This window comes from Dermochelys coriacea, chromosome 12 (genome assembly GCF_009764565.3).
Source record: "Dermochelys coriacea isolate rDerCor1 chromosome 12, rDerCor1.pri.v4, whole genome shotgun sequence".
Taxonomy (NCBI): Eukaryota; Metazoa; Chordata; order Testudines; family Dermochelyidae; genus Dermochelys; species Dermochelys coriacea.
In genome coordinates this window covers 33706852-33722024 of record NC_050079.1, presented here as the reverse complement: position 1 = coordinate 33722024, position 15173 = coordinate 33706852, and the positions used below count along the sequence as shown (strand labels likewise).

The window sequence follows — 15173 nt, the reverse complement described above, 5'->3', positions numbered from 1 at the left end:
CAAAAAGGTTGAGATATGCCCAAGTGGTTAATCCCTGCACATTATCAATTTTGTCATACTAGATAAGATCTATGACCCTAATACCTCTTACTGTCACAGGAATAGTGATTAGGTGGTGTGACAGGATCATTGGCTACTCTGATTATTAGTGGCTTGTCTGCAAACATGCTTGGGAATATAAACCACCACTTGGTGTCAAGATCTTGCTTAAGGATTTGTACCATGTGAGTTACTTTTGGCCCTCTCAATGATCTGGCACACTGGTGTTAATCAGAAAGCGAGCATGTAGTAAAATCGGATTTATCTAGGAAATCGGTTAGTTCTAACCCTTACAACTAGTCTTCAGGTTCTGCAACTCTAACAGATCTAATAGAAGGTTTGATGATTTGCAAACTAACCTTGGTGCACCCATCTTTTCATTCAGAGGCCAAATTCATCTCTGGTATTGAATTAAGTAGAATTACATTACAGAAGAATTTGACTCACGGTGGGTGGATTTACTATTGACCAAGTAGTATGCTTACATGGGGAAAAAAAATAAAAACAGAACTAGAAGTTTGGGGGTGCTTTTATGGATTAAAGGTATTAGATGTGTAATGTCTTATTCTGGAACACACTTCTATACAGTGGGCTAATTTGTAGCAATTACTATTACAAAGTGCTTGAAGAAGCTCACGTTTCTAGATTTTTCCAACTATAAAAAATGCTTATTTAAAATGAACAAGTTGGTTCAAGTGTTAAGTAGCTGAGGGCCTCAGTATTATCAAACAGTTAAACACCATTCCATCAACTGCCTTTGACTAACAATTATTTTTGTGTTCCATGGTTGTTCAAGTTTCTAAAAATACTATTACAATCATTTCCTTAAAGAAAAGGAGTACTTGTGGCACCTTAGAGACTAACATTTATTAGAGCATAAGCTTTCGTGAGCTACAGCTCACTTCATCGGATGCATTTGCAAATGCATCCGATGAAGTGAGCTGTAGCTCACGAAAGCTTATGCTCTAATAAATTTGTTAGTCTCTAAGGTGCCACAAGTACTCCTTTTCTTTTTGCGAATACAGACTAACACGGCTGCTACTCTGAAACCTGTAATCATTTCCTTAACATGTAGTATCACCCAAAAGGCACTTAATGTTTTTATATGAGGAGCTATGAACATTTTATACTATGAAACTTGGAATTCCACTCACAGCAGCACTTTTGAGTGGACTGTTTTTCAGTTTACTACGCGGGGGAAATACTGACATGTTTTAACATCCATAATTTTGAGAACAACAGTTTTGTTCCTGCCCTTTATGTTGACAAGTCAAATTCACACTTGGCTTTTTATCTAAATTTTAAAATAGTCTCATTTTGAAGTTGGAGCTACCCTAGTTCTGATGTTTAAAAGAAATTCCCCAGCAATTTAAGTTCTGTCATCGCCTGACAGCCTTAGTTCTTTCTGCCTAGACTGCAGTCCTGAGCTTATATAGAACTCCAACTCTGAGGGGAAGGTGGATGGCTAGTGTGAATACATAAAAGAGGCAACTCTTGAACAACACGTATAGTCCATAACCTACCTTCTTCAAGAGCCAATGCTCCACCTAGGGGATGGTGGCTGAGGAGTTCTTAGCTAAATATGGGCTGTAGCACTGCTCTTCCAAACTGGGCATCCAAGGAGCAGCATGTGATGAAAGGTTTCAGAGTAGCAGCCGTGTTAGTCTGTATTCGCAAAAAGAAAAGGAGTACCGGTGGCACCTTAGAGACTAACAAATTTATTAGAGCATAAGCTTTCCTGAGCTACAGCTCACTTCATCGGATGCATTTGGTGGAAAAAAAATTTTTTTTTTCCGATGAAGTGAGCTGTAGCTCACGAAAGCTTATGCTCTAATAAATTTGTTAGTCTCTAAGGTGCCACCGGTACTCCTTTTCTTCATGTGATGAAAGTGTGCATCGAACTTGAAGTTGCTGCTTTGCTTATCTCCACCAGGGGGCACCTGCCTAAGCCAGGCCACTGGGGTTTGCAATAGCTCCCATGAAATGGATGTTTAAACCAGGGGTACTGGTTTCCTAGCTGAGATGCAGCAGGGTTCGATACATCTCCTAAGCCATGATCTTCAGAGTATAAAGGAGAAAGACGGCACTTCCTCTTTTTCTTATGCTCTCTTATGGAGAGATTCTCTCTTTTACCTTGACAGGCATCTGTAAGGACTTGCTGCGCCAAGACAGACATTGGCAGCAGAGGATAGGTCTGGAATTGGTGCCAGTGGTTACTATGACAAGTGAAGAGTAGGCACTGAGGGGAGTTCTTCTGGCATTGTCACAAAGGCTATTGTGCCTAAATAGGCTGTACTGACTTGCTCTTCACTACCACTTTCAATGTAACTAGTGCCAGGCAATGCTAGATAAGTGATACATTCTTAGTGGAAGATCAAAGAGATTCCAGTCTTGATAGAAGGCCCATGATAGAAGGCAGCACTGAGGCCAGTGCAGCAAAAAAGTCATGCCCTGTGTTTGAGGACCTTGGTTCTGGGCCAGACAATGAAAACCTGTGTGTTTATAATGCCTCACAACAGCTTTGCTGGGAACCTCAGGGAGATGCGCCAACATCTTGAGTGGAAAGATTAACCATATTAATTAATATTTCTGATGGGTGAAAAGGCCTGGATGGCTGTCTGGATAAAGATTACATATAGCACTGGATTGCTTTTAGCCATTACTTATAAGAGGCCTGGATCACTTAAACTAGATTATTTGCAAGAGTAAGGGCTCTGTGATCAGGTCCAGACTCTTCATCCAGGACGAGCAGAACAGTGAGGAAGGTAGTCTTTTCATGCAATGAGACAAAATGCATACAAACCAAAGCAAAATAACCCCAAAAGCACATGATATTCTCCAGGAGCCTCTCCACAGTGCCTGACCTGCGTATGGAGCTCAGCTGGACACAGGAGAACTGCACAGAAGCAAGTAAGATGCAGGAGGAATCATTCTCTGCTTGTCCACGGAGCTGGTCCATAGCCACTTCTCCCTCCTGCTCCCTGCAGGTGTAAGGACATGTGGAGCCACGAAATGGCAGATCCTTTAGCTCCAGACCCCTTTTCCTGACACAGCATGCACAGGGAGGAACACACCTTCCCAGCCCCCCAAAATAGCCTGCTCACCCGCTCCCACAACCAGTTAGCTGTATGTGAGTAATATGGGGATAATGATGCTCATCTCCCTTTGTACAGCACTTTGAGATCTACGGATGAAAAGCACTGTATATGCTAGCCCATACCAGACCAGCATTTGGTATCGTCATTAATTCTTCTGTCTTCCAGCTCTGCCTAGTAAATAGAACAAAGGACTGGTGATAGAAAGGAGTGAGGGACACCTTGCCTCTTTCACTTTTCAAAATCAAAATAGGAAACCTGCAGCTTATTAAGAAAAATACTTTCAAACATCCCCAGAAATCAACTTCAGGTGTTCCATTTCCAGTGTTTTATAATGATCCTTCATCTAAGCCAGCTCCACATTTTTTTTTCCTTGTGAAACTGGGTAAAGATAAATAAGGTATTACTTTAACTCGCAGGCTGTGCCACAAGGTTTCCAAAATTTAGTACACGATTTGTGTTCCTGAATGTGAATTATCGGAAGTACAACTACAAATTGAAAACGTAGCTATTGAAATTTTAGAAGAGATGCCATTAAAATTTCTAGTGCTCAAACTATGTCAACACTTGACATGTGTCCTTCCTTTCCTTCTCAAAACATCTTTAAAAGAAATGAAGTAGCAAGGCTGATATTTGTAAATAAGAAACTAAACACACTAGAGATTCATTGAGAATTTAGGGCAGCTCTTTAACCTGTCACAAAAGTAACAGATACCAATGAACATGCACACACACACACTTTTAATGCACATATATACTTATTTATTTTAAAAAAATAAATTAAATTTCAATTATCTCCACCCCAGTTCCCAAAGAACTGACTGTGTTTTTACAGCCTCTGCTCCTTTAAAAAAAAAAAAAAAAAAAAAAAGAAGCATTTTCCTTCAAAAATGTTCATTATTTTCTAATTACTGAAAAAGTCCCCACATTTTCAACAATATACTGGATTGTTTAATCTAACAATATATAACGATCCTCAAAGAACATTTTTCTAAGCATGTCAGAAATCCTTATCCTTAGTAGCTCTGGAAGGTTTGTTTGATTCCAAGGACTAAGATCCCAATCCAGAAAAGCACTTCCATTCAGTCAATGGGCTAACTCATGCTTCAGTTAAGCATGCGCTTGGAACCTAAGAATGTAGAGTAGCACTAAACAGAAATGGAGTTGGAACTCATCGAAATCAAACTAACAGTTTAGGTTGCACCTAGGGCAAGCGTGCACTGAATCTGAAAGCAAGCTTCCCAGCCCAAGCCACGGTTGCTCCAAGCTCCAGCCCAAGCCGCAGCATCTACACAGCTATTTGTACAGAGCTAGTGCGAGCCCCACCGACATGAGTCTGTGGACCTGGGCTGGAAGGCTCAGGCCCAGATGCTTTGTAGACATGCCCATAAACACTGCTGTTACATAGAAGAAAATCTTGGCTCCTGATTGGCTAAAATAGTCATGTGATGAGAATCAGTAAATTTCTACTATTTCTGAGTAGGTAAACAATATTCTGGCCTGGAACTAAATCAACCAGTGAGATCACACATGGAAATACCTACATCCTAACTCAAATCAACTGAGGTCAATAAAAATTTCCCCTCAATGCATACTACAGTCAGTCAGACCACTGCCTCTTGATTGGTTCCAGAGTATTCAATAATGATCTTTTCTGAACCTCTGAATTCATCTCTCATTTGGAACATTAGTTAAAAGAAATTGCAACATTAAAAAAAACAGAATCATGGCCAAAATGGAGAAATTTCCAGATGTGTCTGAGGAAAAAACATTCAGAATGTATGTAACAAGCCACAAATGCAAATTTTCAGCCAGCCTCAACTTGGCCTCTAATTTGGCACATACACATATTCATAGATTTAAAGGCCAGCGGAGGCCATTAAGATCATCTAGTTTGACCTCCTGCATGACCCCGGCTACACATTTCACCTACATCACATGAAGTAACATGTAGCTGAACTAGAACCGATCTGTTAGAAAGACTTCCAGCCTTGATTGAAGGACCCCAAGTGACATAAAATTTACCACATGAGCAGGTAACTGTGTGTGCTCATGCAAAGGGCATTTGCATGTGTAATTAAGGAAATTGCATGTGCAGAAATTTGTTCCCTAATTTAATGTCTGGTGAACATCATGGTTACTGTCCTTCCAAATAGATACAGCCTTCAGTTTTGTCTTGGTCAGACTTCACCTCTAGGGTGAACAACATCTGACATACATCAATATCAATGGAATCATAACAGTCTCAAAGCCATGAGAGAATTGACATGGAATTTACCCTGGCAAAGTATCCAGAGGCTTTTGGGTAAATGTGTTCTAACATGGAACACAAGAAATTAGGATAGAAAGAACTATTGCTCAATTTTGACAAGGCCTTGAATGCCTGCAAAATTGGTAATTCAACTCTTTTCCTTCCAGGTATCGTACAATATTTGGGAAGAGTGATTCTGGAAAAGTAGCTCACTGTAAAATGAGTTGAACTTAAACATACATTTAAGGGCTCTTCTCACAACCAGTTTAACATAGCACATGTGCAGAGAATCTGCATGGGACACTTTGAAGTGTGATGCAATGTGCTAATTCATAAACATTTACACAGCAGTAGTAGAGGGCAATATGATTCATCATACACATGCTGCTCTGTGGCAGCAATGCTTATAACAATGAGAGAAGCCAGGACAATTATGCCACGTGGACAATTTATGTCCAGAAACCACAGCTGATGTTTTTATTTAGTTTTGAATTTTTGGCAGAAAATTATTGGGATCTTGTCCAAGGAGAATCTCTCACCTCGGGGCTCTAGCAGTCATAACACTATAACCAAAATACTTCACTGAGAAATGAGAACACAGCATTGTCAGGGTGTTAATCTTACATATGGCTCCAGGAGCTGTTCAAAATGTCTTTTTTTTTTTATTTTATTTTATTTTTATTTTTTTTAAAAGGGAGGTGGATTTCCTGTAAGAAAGAACTTTTTGGGCACCCAGTGGTCTGGCATACAAGGGCTTCTGGAATCTTTGCTTTCCCGTCCTGCCTGTTAATTGGCTGCCTGGCATCATAGCAAACTCCCCCAGGGCAGTCCCTAGGCAATATGGTCTGTGGTGGTGATTTGGCAGGAAGCAGGATGGGGAAGAAATCTGAACCTACATGCAAAAAGTTCTTTTCCTTTTAGTCCCAGGCTGTGCATCCCAACTTGATTTGGGGACGGAATAGTTTTTCAACTTATCAGGAAGGAGAAGAGTAGAGAGCTGCCTTTAACGTACTACTCCTCTCTTATCTTTTGGATTTGGTACCTGGTATTTAATTTCCAAAAAATGTTCAAGAGAAGCCTGCATCTTCAGGGAGTGTGTATGCAGAGGGAAATTCAAAGCCCAAACCCAGTATTTCCTGACTCTCTGCTATAGCACTTTCATATGAAGTTAAATGAGACAAGACTGTTTTTCTGGAATAACTGAAACCTCAAGGGTGCTCCTTGAAATATCAGCTGTGAATGCATAGTGGAATCAATTAAATGAATCTTGAGACAGCAGATCAGCAGAAGTGGTGGCATGGGGAGCAAGAGAAACTGAAAATCGCTGAGGCAGTTCACTGTGTAATGAATTCCAAACCCAAACAGGCTTTCAGTGGTGAGAGATCCAGCATTACCTATGTACCACTTTAAGCCTTGGGCAATTACTTAGACAGAAGAAAAAAAGCTCTTCTGCACTTACCTGAAATGTACATTCAAACATACAGATTGCAAAACTCCACCCACATATGGATAATGTGAGTAGTCATTTCTTTGTAATGTGCTGCTAACATGAAGAACCAATGCATACAAATATTAAGATGTTTGGTATCTGATACATCATCCAAAGACTTCTGCTGGTGGGATGGTGTTCCAAAAAGGAGTGCTAGGCAGAGACGGGCTCCACCTAACGAAGAGAGGGAAGAGCATGTTTGCAAGCAGGCTGGCTAACCTAGTGAGGAGGGCTTTAAACTAGGTTCACCGGGGGAAGGAGACCAAAGCCCTGAGGTAAGGGGGGACGTGGAATACCAGGAGGAAGCACGAGCAGGAGCGCGCGAGAGGGGCTGGCTCCTGCCTCATACTGAGAAAGAGGGACGATCAGCGAGTTTTCTCAAGTGCCTATACACAAATGCAAGGAGCCTGGGAAACAAGCAGGGAGAACTGGAAATCCTGGCACAGTCAAGGAATTATGATGTGATTGGAACAACAGAGACTTGGTGGGATAACTCACGTGACTGAAGTACTGTCATGGATGGATATAAACTGTTCAGGAAGGACAGGTAGGGCAGAAAAGGTGGGGGAATTGCATTGTATGTAAGGGAGCAGTATGACTGTTCAGAGCTCAAGTATGAAACTGCAGAAAAACCTGAGAGTCTCTGGATTAAGTTTAGACGTGTGAGCAACCAGGGTGATGTCATGGTGGGAGTCTATTATAGACCACCAGACCACGGGGATGAGGTGGACGAGGCTTTCTTCGGGCAACTAATGGAAGTTACTAGATCGCAGGCCCTGGTTCTCACGGGAGACTTCAATCACCCTGATATCTGCTGGGAGAGCAATACAGCGGTGCACAGACCATTCAGGAAGTTTTTGGAAAGTGTAGGGGACAATTTCCTGGTGCAAGTGCTGGAGGAACCAACTAGGGGCAGAGCTCTTCTTGACCTGCTGCTCACAAACCGGGAAGAATTAGTAGGGGAAGCAAAAGTGGATGGGAACCTGGGAGGCAGTGACCATGAGATGGTTGAGTTCAGGATCCTGACACAGGGAAGAAAGGAGAGGAGCAGAATACGGACCCTGGACTTCAGAAAAGCAGACTGATTCCCTCAGGGAACTGATGGGCAGGATCCCCTGGGAGAATAACATGAAGGGGAAGGAGTCCAGGAGAGCTGGCTGTATTTTAAAGACTCCTTATTGAGGTTACAGGGACAAAGCATCCCGATGTGTAGAAAGAATAGTAAATATGGCAGGCGACCAGCTTGGCTTAACAGTGAAATCCTTGCTGATCTTAAACACAAAAAAGAAGTTTACAAGTAGAAGACTGGACAAATGACCAGGGAAGAGTATAAAAATATTGCTCGGGCATGCAGGAGTGAAATCAGAAAGGCCAAATCATACCTGGAGTTGCAGCTAGCAAGAGATATTAAGAGTAAAAAGAAGGGTTTCTTCAGGTATGTTAGCAACAAGAAGAAAGTCAAGGAGAGTGAGGGCCTCTTACTGAATGAGGGAGGCCTAGTGACCGAGGATGTGGAAAAAGCTAATGTACTCAATGCTTTTTTTGCCTCTGTCTTCACGAACCAGGTCAGCTCCCAGACTACTGCATTGGGCAGCATAGCATGGGGAGGAGGTGACCAGCCCTCTGTGGAGAAAGAAGTGGTTCGGGACTATTTAGAAAAGCTGAACGAACACAAGTCCATGGGGCCGGATGCGCTGCCATCCAACAGTGCTAAAGGAGTTGGCGGATGTGATTGCAGAGCCATTGGCCATTATCTTTGAAAACTCATGGCAGTCGCAGGAAGTCCCGGACGACTGGAAAAAGGCTAATGTAGTGCCCATCTTTAAAAAAGGGAAGGAGGATCCTGGGAACTATAGGCCAGTCAGCCTCACCTCAGTCCCTGGAAAAATCATGGAGCAGGTCCTCAAGGAATCAATTCTGAAGCACTTAGAAGAGAGGAAAGGGATCAGGAACAGTCAGCATGGATTCACCAAGGGCAAGTCATGCCTGACTAATCTAATTGCCTTCTATGACAAGATAACTGGCTCTGTGGATGAGAGGAAAGCAGTGGACATGTTGTTCCTTGACTTTAGCAAAGCTTTTGACACAGTCTCCCACAGTATTCTTGCCAGCAAGTTAAAGAAGTATGGGCTGGATGAATGAACTGTAAGGTGGATAGAAAGTTGGCTAGATCGTTGGGCTCAACGGGTAGCGATCAATGGCTCCATGTCTAGTTGGCAGCCGGTATCAAGTGGGGTGCCCCAAGGGTCGGTCCTCGGGCCGGTTTTGTTCAATATCTTCATAAATGATCTGGAGGATGGTGTGGATTGCACCCTCAGCAAATTTGTAGATGACACTAAATTGGGAGGAGAGGTAGATACGCTGGAGGGTAGGGATAGGATACAGAGGGATCTAGACAAATTAGAGGATTTGGCCAAAAGAAATCTGATGGTGTTCAACAAGGACAAGTGCAGAGTCCTGCACTTAGGATGGAAAAATCCCATGCACCACTACAGACTAGGGACCGAATGGCTAGGCAGCAGTTCTGCAGAAAAGGACCTAGAGGTTACAGTGGATGAGAAGCTGGATAGGGGTCAGCAGCGTGCCCTTGTTGCCAAGAAGGTCAATGGCATTTGGGGCTGTATAAGTAGGGGCACTGCCAGCAGATCAAGGGATGTGATCGTTCCTCTCTATTCAACATTGGTGAGGCCTCCTCTGGAGTACTGTGTCCAGTTTTGGGCCCCACACTACAAGAAGGATGTGCAAAAATTGGAAAACATCGAGCGGAGGGCAACAAAAATGATTAGGGGACTGGAACACGTCTTATGAGGAGAGGCTGAGGGAGCTGGGATTGTTTAGTCTGCAGAAGAGAAGAATGAGGGGGGATTTGATGGCTGCTTTCAACTACCTGAAAGGGGATTCCAAAAAGGATGGATCTAGACTGTTCTCAGTGGTAGCTGATGACAGAACAAGGAGTAATGGTCTCAAGTTGCTGTGGGGGAGGTTTAGGTTGGATATTAGGAAAAACTTTTTCACTAGGAGGGTGGTGAAACACTGGAATGCATTACCTAGGGAGGTGGTGGAATCTCCTTCCTTAGAAGTTTTTAAGGTCAGGCTTAACAAAGCCCTGGTTGAGATGATTTAGTTGGGGATTGGTCCTGCTTTGAGCAGGGCATTGGACTAGATGACCTCCTGAAGTCCCTTTCAACCCTGATGTTCTATGATTCTATGCTCTTGCAGAGAAACAAACTTGCTGATCTAATAGGTTTTTTCCCCATCTATAACTTGTATGTTCCTACTAGTGACTGAAATCTGTCTGTATTTCTGCACAGTTATGTAATGGATTAAATATATTTTGGGTAAACAGACAACATTAAAAAAAACCAAACAGCATTGACTGACATTATCTTGTAAGAAGGTCTGCAAGACTACAGATGGACAGTTTTTAAAAATTCATTTGTATGCAGATTAGCAGCTGGAAGGATGTGAGAAACGATGTTACACCAAAGTAAATTATCCAACTGGAGTTTAAAATACCTTTTCTTTCTCGCTCCTACCTTAGGTATACAAAATATTTTCTTGCACTGCCTTGACAGAGCTGATTTATGCGACACAAAATAATGTTGTATTTCTCTCTCTTTTTTTTAAAAAAAAAAAAGCTTTTCACAGAATCCAACAAATAACCCATCTACAATCTTGAGTACATTTAGTTTTAGAAAATTAACTCATTCACTGGCATTAAAAAGCTGTAACAAGAAACATCTATTAGAAGAAATAACCATCCATTGCCCAGAATATTTTGGGGGGGGGGGGATACAATCTGCTGTATCTGATGTCACAATCATATTGTAAAAGTGCTTTTACAGCATTTAATAAATTAATCCCATTATCTTTCAATCATGAGTCAGATTATTAATGCGTGTGTGCAAATGGTTGTGAATGCCTAACTTGTGTCCTGTGCACACAAATACTGTAGATGATTTGTACTTGTACTTTGGGTATTTGTAAGGGTAAGTTAGGCCTGCACAAATGCATGCAAGTTGTCTGCACACCCTGTAGCTGTGAAAAACTGACCCTTAATTTCCTTCTTACTCTAAGGTTTGTGATACTGGATGCAAATAATGACTTGAATATGCAGAAAATCTAGCCTACACTGTGCGTATGCATTGTACAGAAGATAAATTAAACAACAATGAAAATAGTTCCTCCTATAACAAGAAAAATTAAGGAAACCCATCTTTCTTCTTCTTAGTAAATTCAGCCTGACGAGATCTTCATTGAGTATGACTATGAGGGTAAATTAATGTCTCTTCCTGAGTGGCTTTCTAAAAGTGCACCAAAAGGAATAGCTTCTCTAGGAGTAGAATTTGCTGTTACTGACTTTCTTCTCCTTTAATCTTCAGGAAAAAGAAAATTCAAGTCAACAATTCTGCTAGATATTCTAAGAAAAAATACAAAGGTCAACCCACTTAGCGCTGTATGCTAGTGTATCAGCAACTCTGTGTACTTCCATTTCTTTTCTTTAAATTAAAATGTGAACACAGTAACAGTATATATATGGCACTTCATATATTCAAAGCTGTGTGTGTGTGTGTGTGTGTGTGTGTGTGTGTGTGTGTGTGTGTGTGTGTGTGTGTGTGTGTGTGTGTGTGTGTGTGTGTGTATTTATTTATTTTATTTTATTTTATTTTATTTAAAAGATCCAAAAAATTCAAAGAACAATGTCATGGACATTCCCACAAAAATGCACACATGAAATACTTTCATAACTCTCTATTTGCATGCTGAAATGCTGGTCCTTCTAGGAATATCCATTTTCCCATCTTTAAATATTTGGTCCCCAAATATTCCAATTTCCACACAGTTTACTTCAAGGTAAGTGTCTCTTGGGGTGTGCTTATAATCATGACAACATATACTTACAGCACCTTCTATCCAGGGATCTCAAAAACACACCACACCCCAAAGAAGTGAATAAATATCATCCCCACTGAACACAGAGACGCACCAGTACACCGAAGTTATGTGGACTTACGAATAGAACTCGTGCATCTCAACTCCCAGTCTTTTGCGCCTACCACTAGCCCATAATATTAACTCAGCTCAGCTCCGCCACAGACTCATAGGGTGACAGGATAGTTGCCAGCTGGGTTTTCCTTGGATGAATGCCAGCAGCACCTTGCTCCTACTGACCAATCATAACCCTGGCTCTGCATTGAGCTGTGGCATTGGTCACTTCTCCGGTTCTAAAGAGACCTGAAAGACTGGGCTCTGATTGGCTGGGAGGAAAGGATTTGACCCCTCTCCCCACTTTAGGCTGGGGGAGGAGCAAAGATCCATTCAGGATCTCCTCCTGCTACAGGAAGGTCCTGTTCTCCCTGTACCCAGCCATGAGCTGGGGCAAGGCTTAGGCCAAGGGGTCTTTTTTCCTTAGGATAGAGTCTGGGTATAACTGGCAATTCCATGTTGTCGCTAAGACTAACCATTGTGTTTTCATTGGTATTTGGGTCAAACCGGAACTATGTTCTGGTCCCACACGTTCCAGTATGTTTATGTCACAATGCAGTCTTTATGGTGGGTAATTTATTTGGCTGTTTGAGCTGGATGGTAGGGAAGGGTCTAAGCTCCAAAGATTGTGGCATTCAGTGAATCACTGGGACCAAGAGACTCATCAGCATGGGCTGCTGGAGTCTGGTTCAGTGGAGGCTCAAACTCCCTTTACAAGAGTGAAGCGTGGCTTCTAGTCCAAGCCAAGTGGGCCAGAAATTATCTTATCTTAATAAAGCTGAAGCCTTTGTGCCATACAGGACCCCTTAGGTATGAGGAGCCTTTTGGGGGGCCCTGGGCAGAATAAAGAGGATCAACTTACCTCCTGCTGCATGTCTCTTGGTACATTTGTAATTGGTTCTCATTCACACTGAATTCTTTTAGTAAGGCATCTCTGTTAGGGTTCCTTAAATTCTGGTGGGTGTCATACAGGAAGAGCTGGTTGTTCAGTTCTGCTTGGCGCTTCCGAAGCTGCCGACACGATGAATAAAGCTCCTCTTCGCTTTCCTTCAAGAGAAAAAGAACATCAGAAACCAATTCAGCATCTTACACAAGCTATTCTTCCCTGATTTTTCTAAGTAGTAGTTTGTAATTCTTTTTTGTAAGACACATGTGGAAACAAAATAAATAACTGAAAAAACACTGAAAAAAGTAGATACTCATAAAAATAAGCTTTTAAAAAAAGGTATGATCACCATAGTGATCAGTGAGAAATAAATGGATCACAGAGAAAGCATTCTATGACATATATAGGTATGCTGAGGAAAGAAGGGGAGAAAGCTGTGTGTTACAATTGCAGTTACTTTATCTTCTAAAAGTCTTGAAACACTGGAAAGAAATTTTAAATTTTTGAAGGTTATATCTGATAGAGCCCAGTATGCAAACACTACCAAGGATTGGGTTTATTACTAAGTCTCATTGCTTCCAATGGAGTTTCTTATTAAACTGCAAACAAAAGGTCAGATTCTTCAAAAACCAAGCATTAAATGGGACCATTCATGGCCATTAGTACTATGGCTAAGGGGACAGATCCTTCGCTGGTGTAAACTGTCATAGCTCTATTGACTTCACTGCAGCTATGACAGTTTACACCAGCAAAGCTTCTGCCCCTTAGGATATGTCTAAACTGCAGCCAGGAATGAGCCTCCCAATCCCAGCAGATACACTTAGCTAGTGGGACTCAAGCTAGTACGCTAAAAATAATGTCAGAAGTTGCAGCTCCGGCACAGACTCAGGCTAGCCACCCAAGTTCAGACCCAGGGGGTCAGGTGGGCTGGAGACTTCAAGCTGCCACTCGAGCCACTAAGTCCACATTGCTATGTTTAGCACGCTAGCTTGAACTATGCTTGAGCGGGTCTGTCCACCAGGCTGAGGGGGCCCAGCTGCAGTGCAAATTTACCCTTAATGTTTGCAGGATTAGGCCTTTAATTTGCATTTGTACTTGCATGTCATCTTCTATGAAAAGGGCTCTCAAAATTCTTCACAAACAGTTAGTAAGCCACAACACCCCTTTGACACTGGAAACTGTTTATGGACTATTTTAAAACATTATGCACAAGGGTAATCTCATCTGTGTAAATCTTGGCAGGACTGGGGTCTTAAGTTCCACACCAATATCAGAACATCCCACACCAACAAAGAAACATGTGATTAGTAAAAAAGAAGGCACTGTCACAGCAGACATACGAATAGTCAAGCTCCTTTCACCCCTCAGCCCACTGGCTCTCCAGTTGCCTAAGACAATGGATGAGCTTCACAACATGCTTACTAGGTTAACAAACTGTAAAATCAAGAATACACAAACACACACAGGTACACCATCCCCCTGCACTACAGCTGAAACCCTGCTGCAGCTCCTTCTCTGGGGATGTCAAGGAGCTGAAGCACAGCCTCTCTGCTCTACCCTACAAAGTACGCATTTTAAAAATATGAAATAAAGGGTCTCATTTTTAAAGGGGACCAACCTCGCCTCCTTCAGTCATAAATGAGGACATGCAAATGGCCAATTACTGATCACTTAGACATCTACATGCCCTCATTTATTCTCACAAATAACTGTATCCACCAACGCTGGACTTGAAAAGCAAGATTGAAGTGGACACTTTGGGAATTTCTGTTAAAAACACAAATGCCAGCTAAACTGATTATCATCTGAAAATGCTTCAAAAACAGTCATACTTTCGACAGCAAGTAAATCAAATTTGCAAGCAAAGAAGACATGCTTCTAAATTTAAAAACTTTCTTAATACATTACATTTCTAGACTATATGGAAAGACTCCAGTTAATTTCAATAGGAACTAGATAAGGGCTGACATGTTAATTTATACACTGTTACAATATTTTTGCATCTCTATGTCTCAACAAATTTCAAAACCATCTGCAAGCCCTTTCATAATTTTAGATTTTCTCTCCAAGTGTATGCAGGTTGGGTTTCTGTATAAACAGATCCGTTATTAAATTATAACATTTTATGGAGGATTTTTTTTAAAAGCAGCATAACAGATGGAAAATACCTTGATCGTTTGTTTTTTTTTGATGCGTCTAGATTGGTTTGGCAAAGGTTCTAAAAGTTTTATGACCATGGCAAGTCTTTGTTCGCTATAGACTGTCAAAAAAAAAAAAATCTTTAAAATTTCTCCTGCCACTGCATCAGCATTCTGAAGTTTCATCACTGTAAATATACATTTGGGCTGCATCTCAATTTTGGTTTACCAAGCTGGAAGAAAGGGGACTGAGGCTGTGAGATGTGCTATAGTCAAAGGACTTGTTGCT

The 15173-nt window shown here is 41.6% G+C and overlaps 1 protein-coding gene across 7 annotated transcripts in view; it reads right to left on the bottom strand.

The window, feature by feature from the left end:
- Positions 1-10127: 10127 nt before the first annotated feature.
- PLCG2 (phospholipase C gamma 2) overlaps positions 10128-15173 on the bottom strand; it is a 92254-nt gene continuing 87208 nt past the window's right edge. For 4 of the 7 annotated variants that reach the window (XM_038367814.2, XM_038367818.2, XM_043495267.1 and 1 more), the window contains 2 exons: positions 12723-12907; positions 10128-11250 (listed from right to left, as the gene is read on the bottom strand). In XM_038367814.2, coding sequence (XP_038223742.1) covers positions 11208-11250; positions 12723-12907 — 228 coding nt within the window. In that variant the 3' untranslated portion in view covers positions 10128-11207. Of the gene's footprint in view, positions 11295-12722; positions 12908-15173 lie in introns of all 7 variants that reach the window. The other 3 variants (XM_043495266.1, XM_043495268.1, XM_043495269.1) reach the window with 1 other exon arrangement.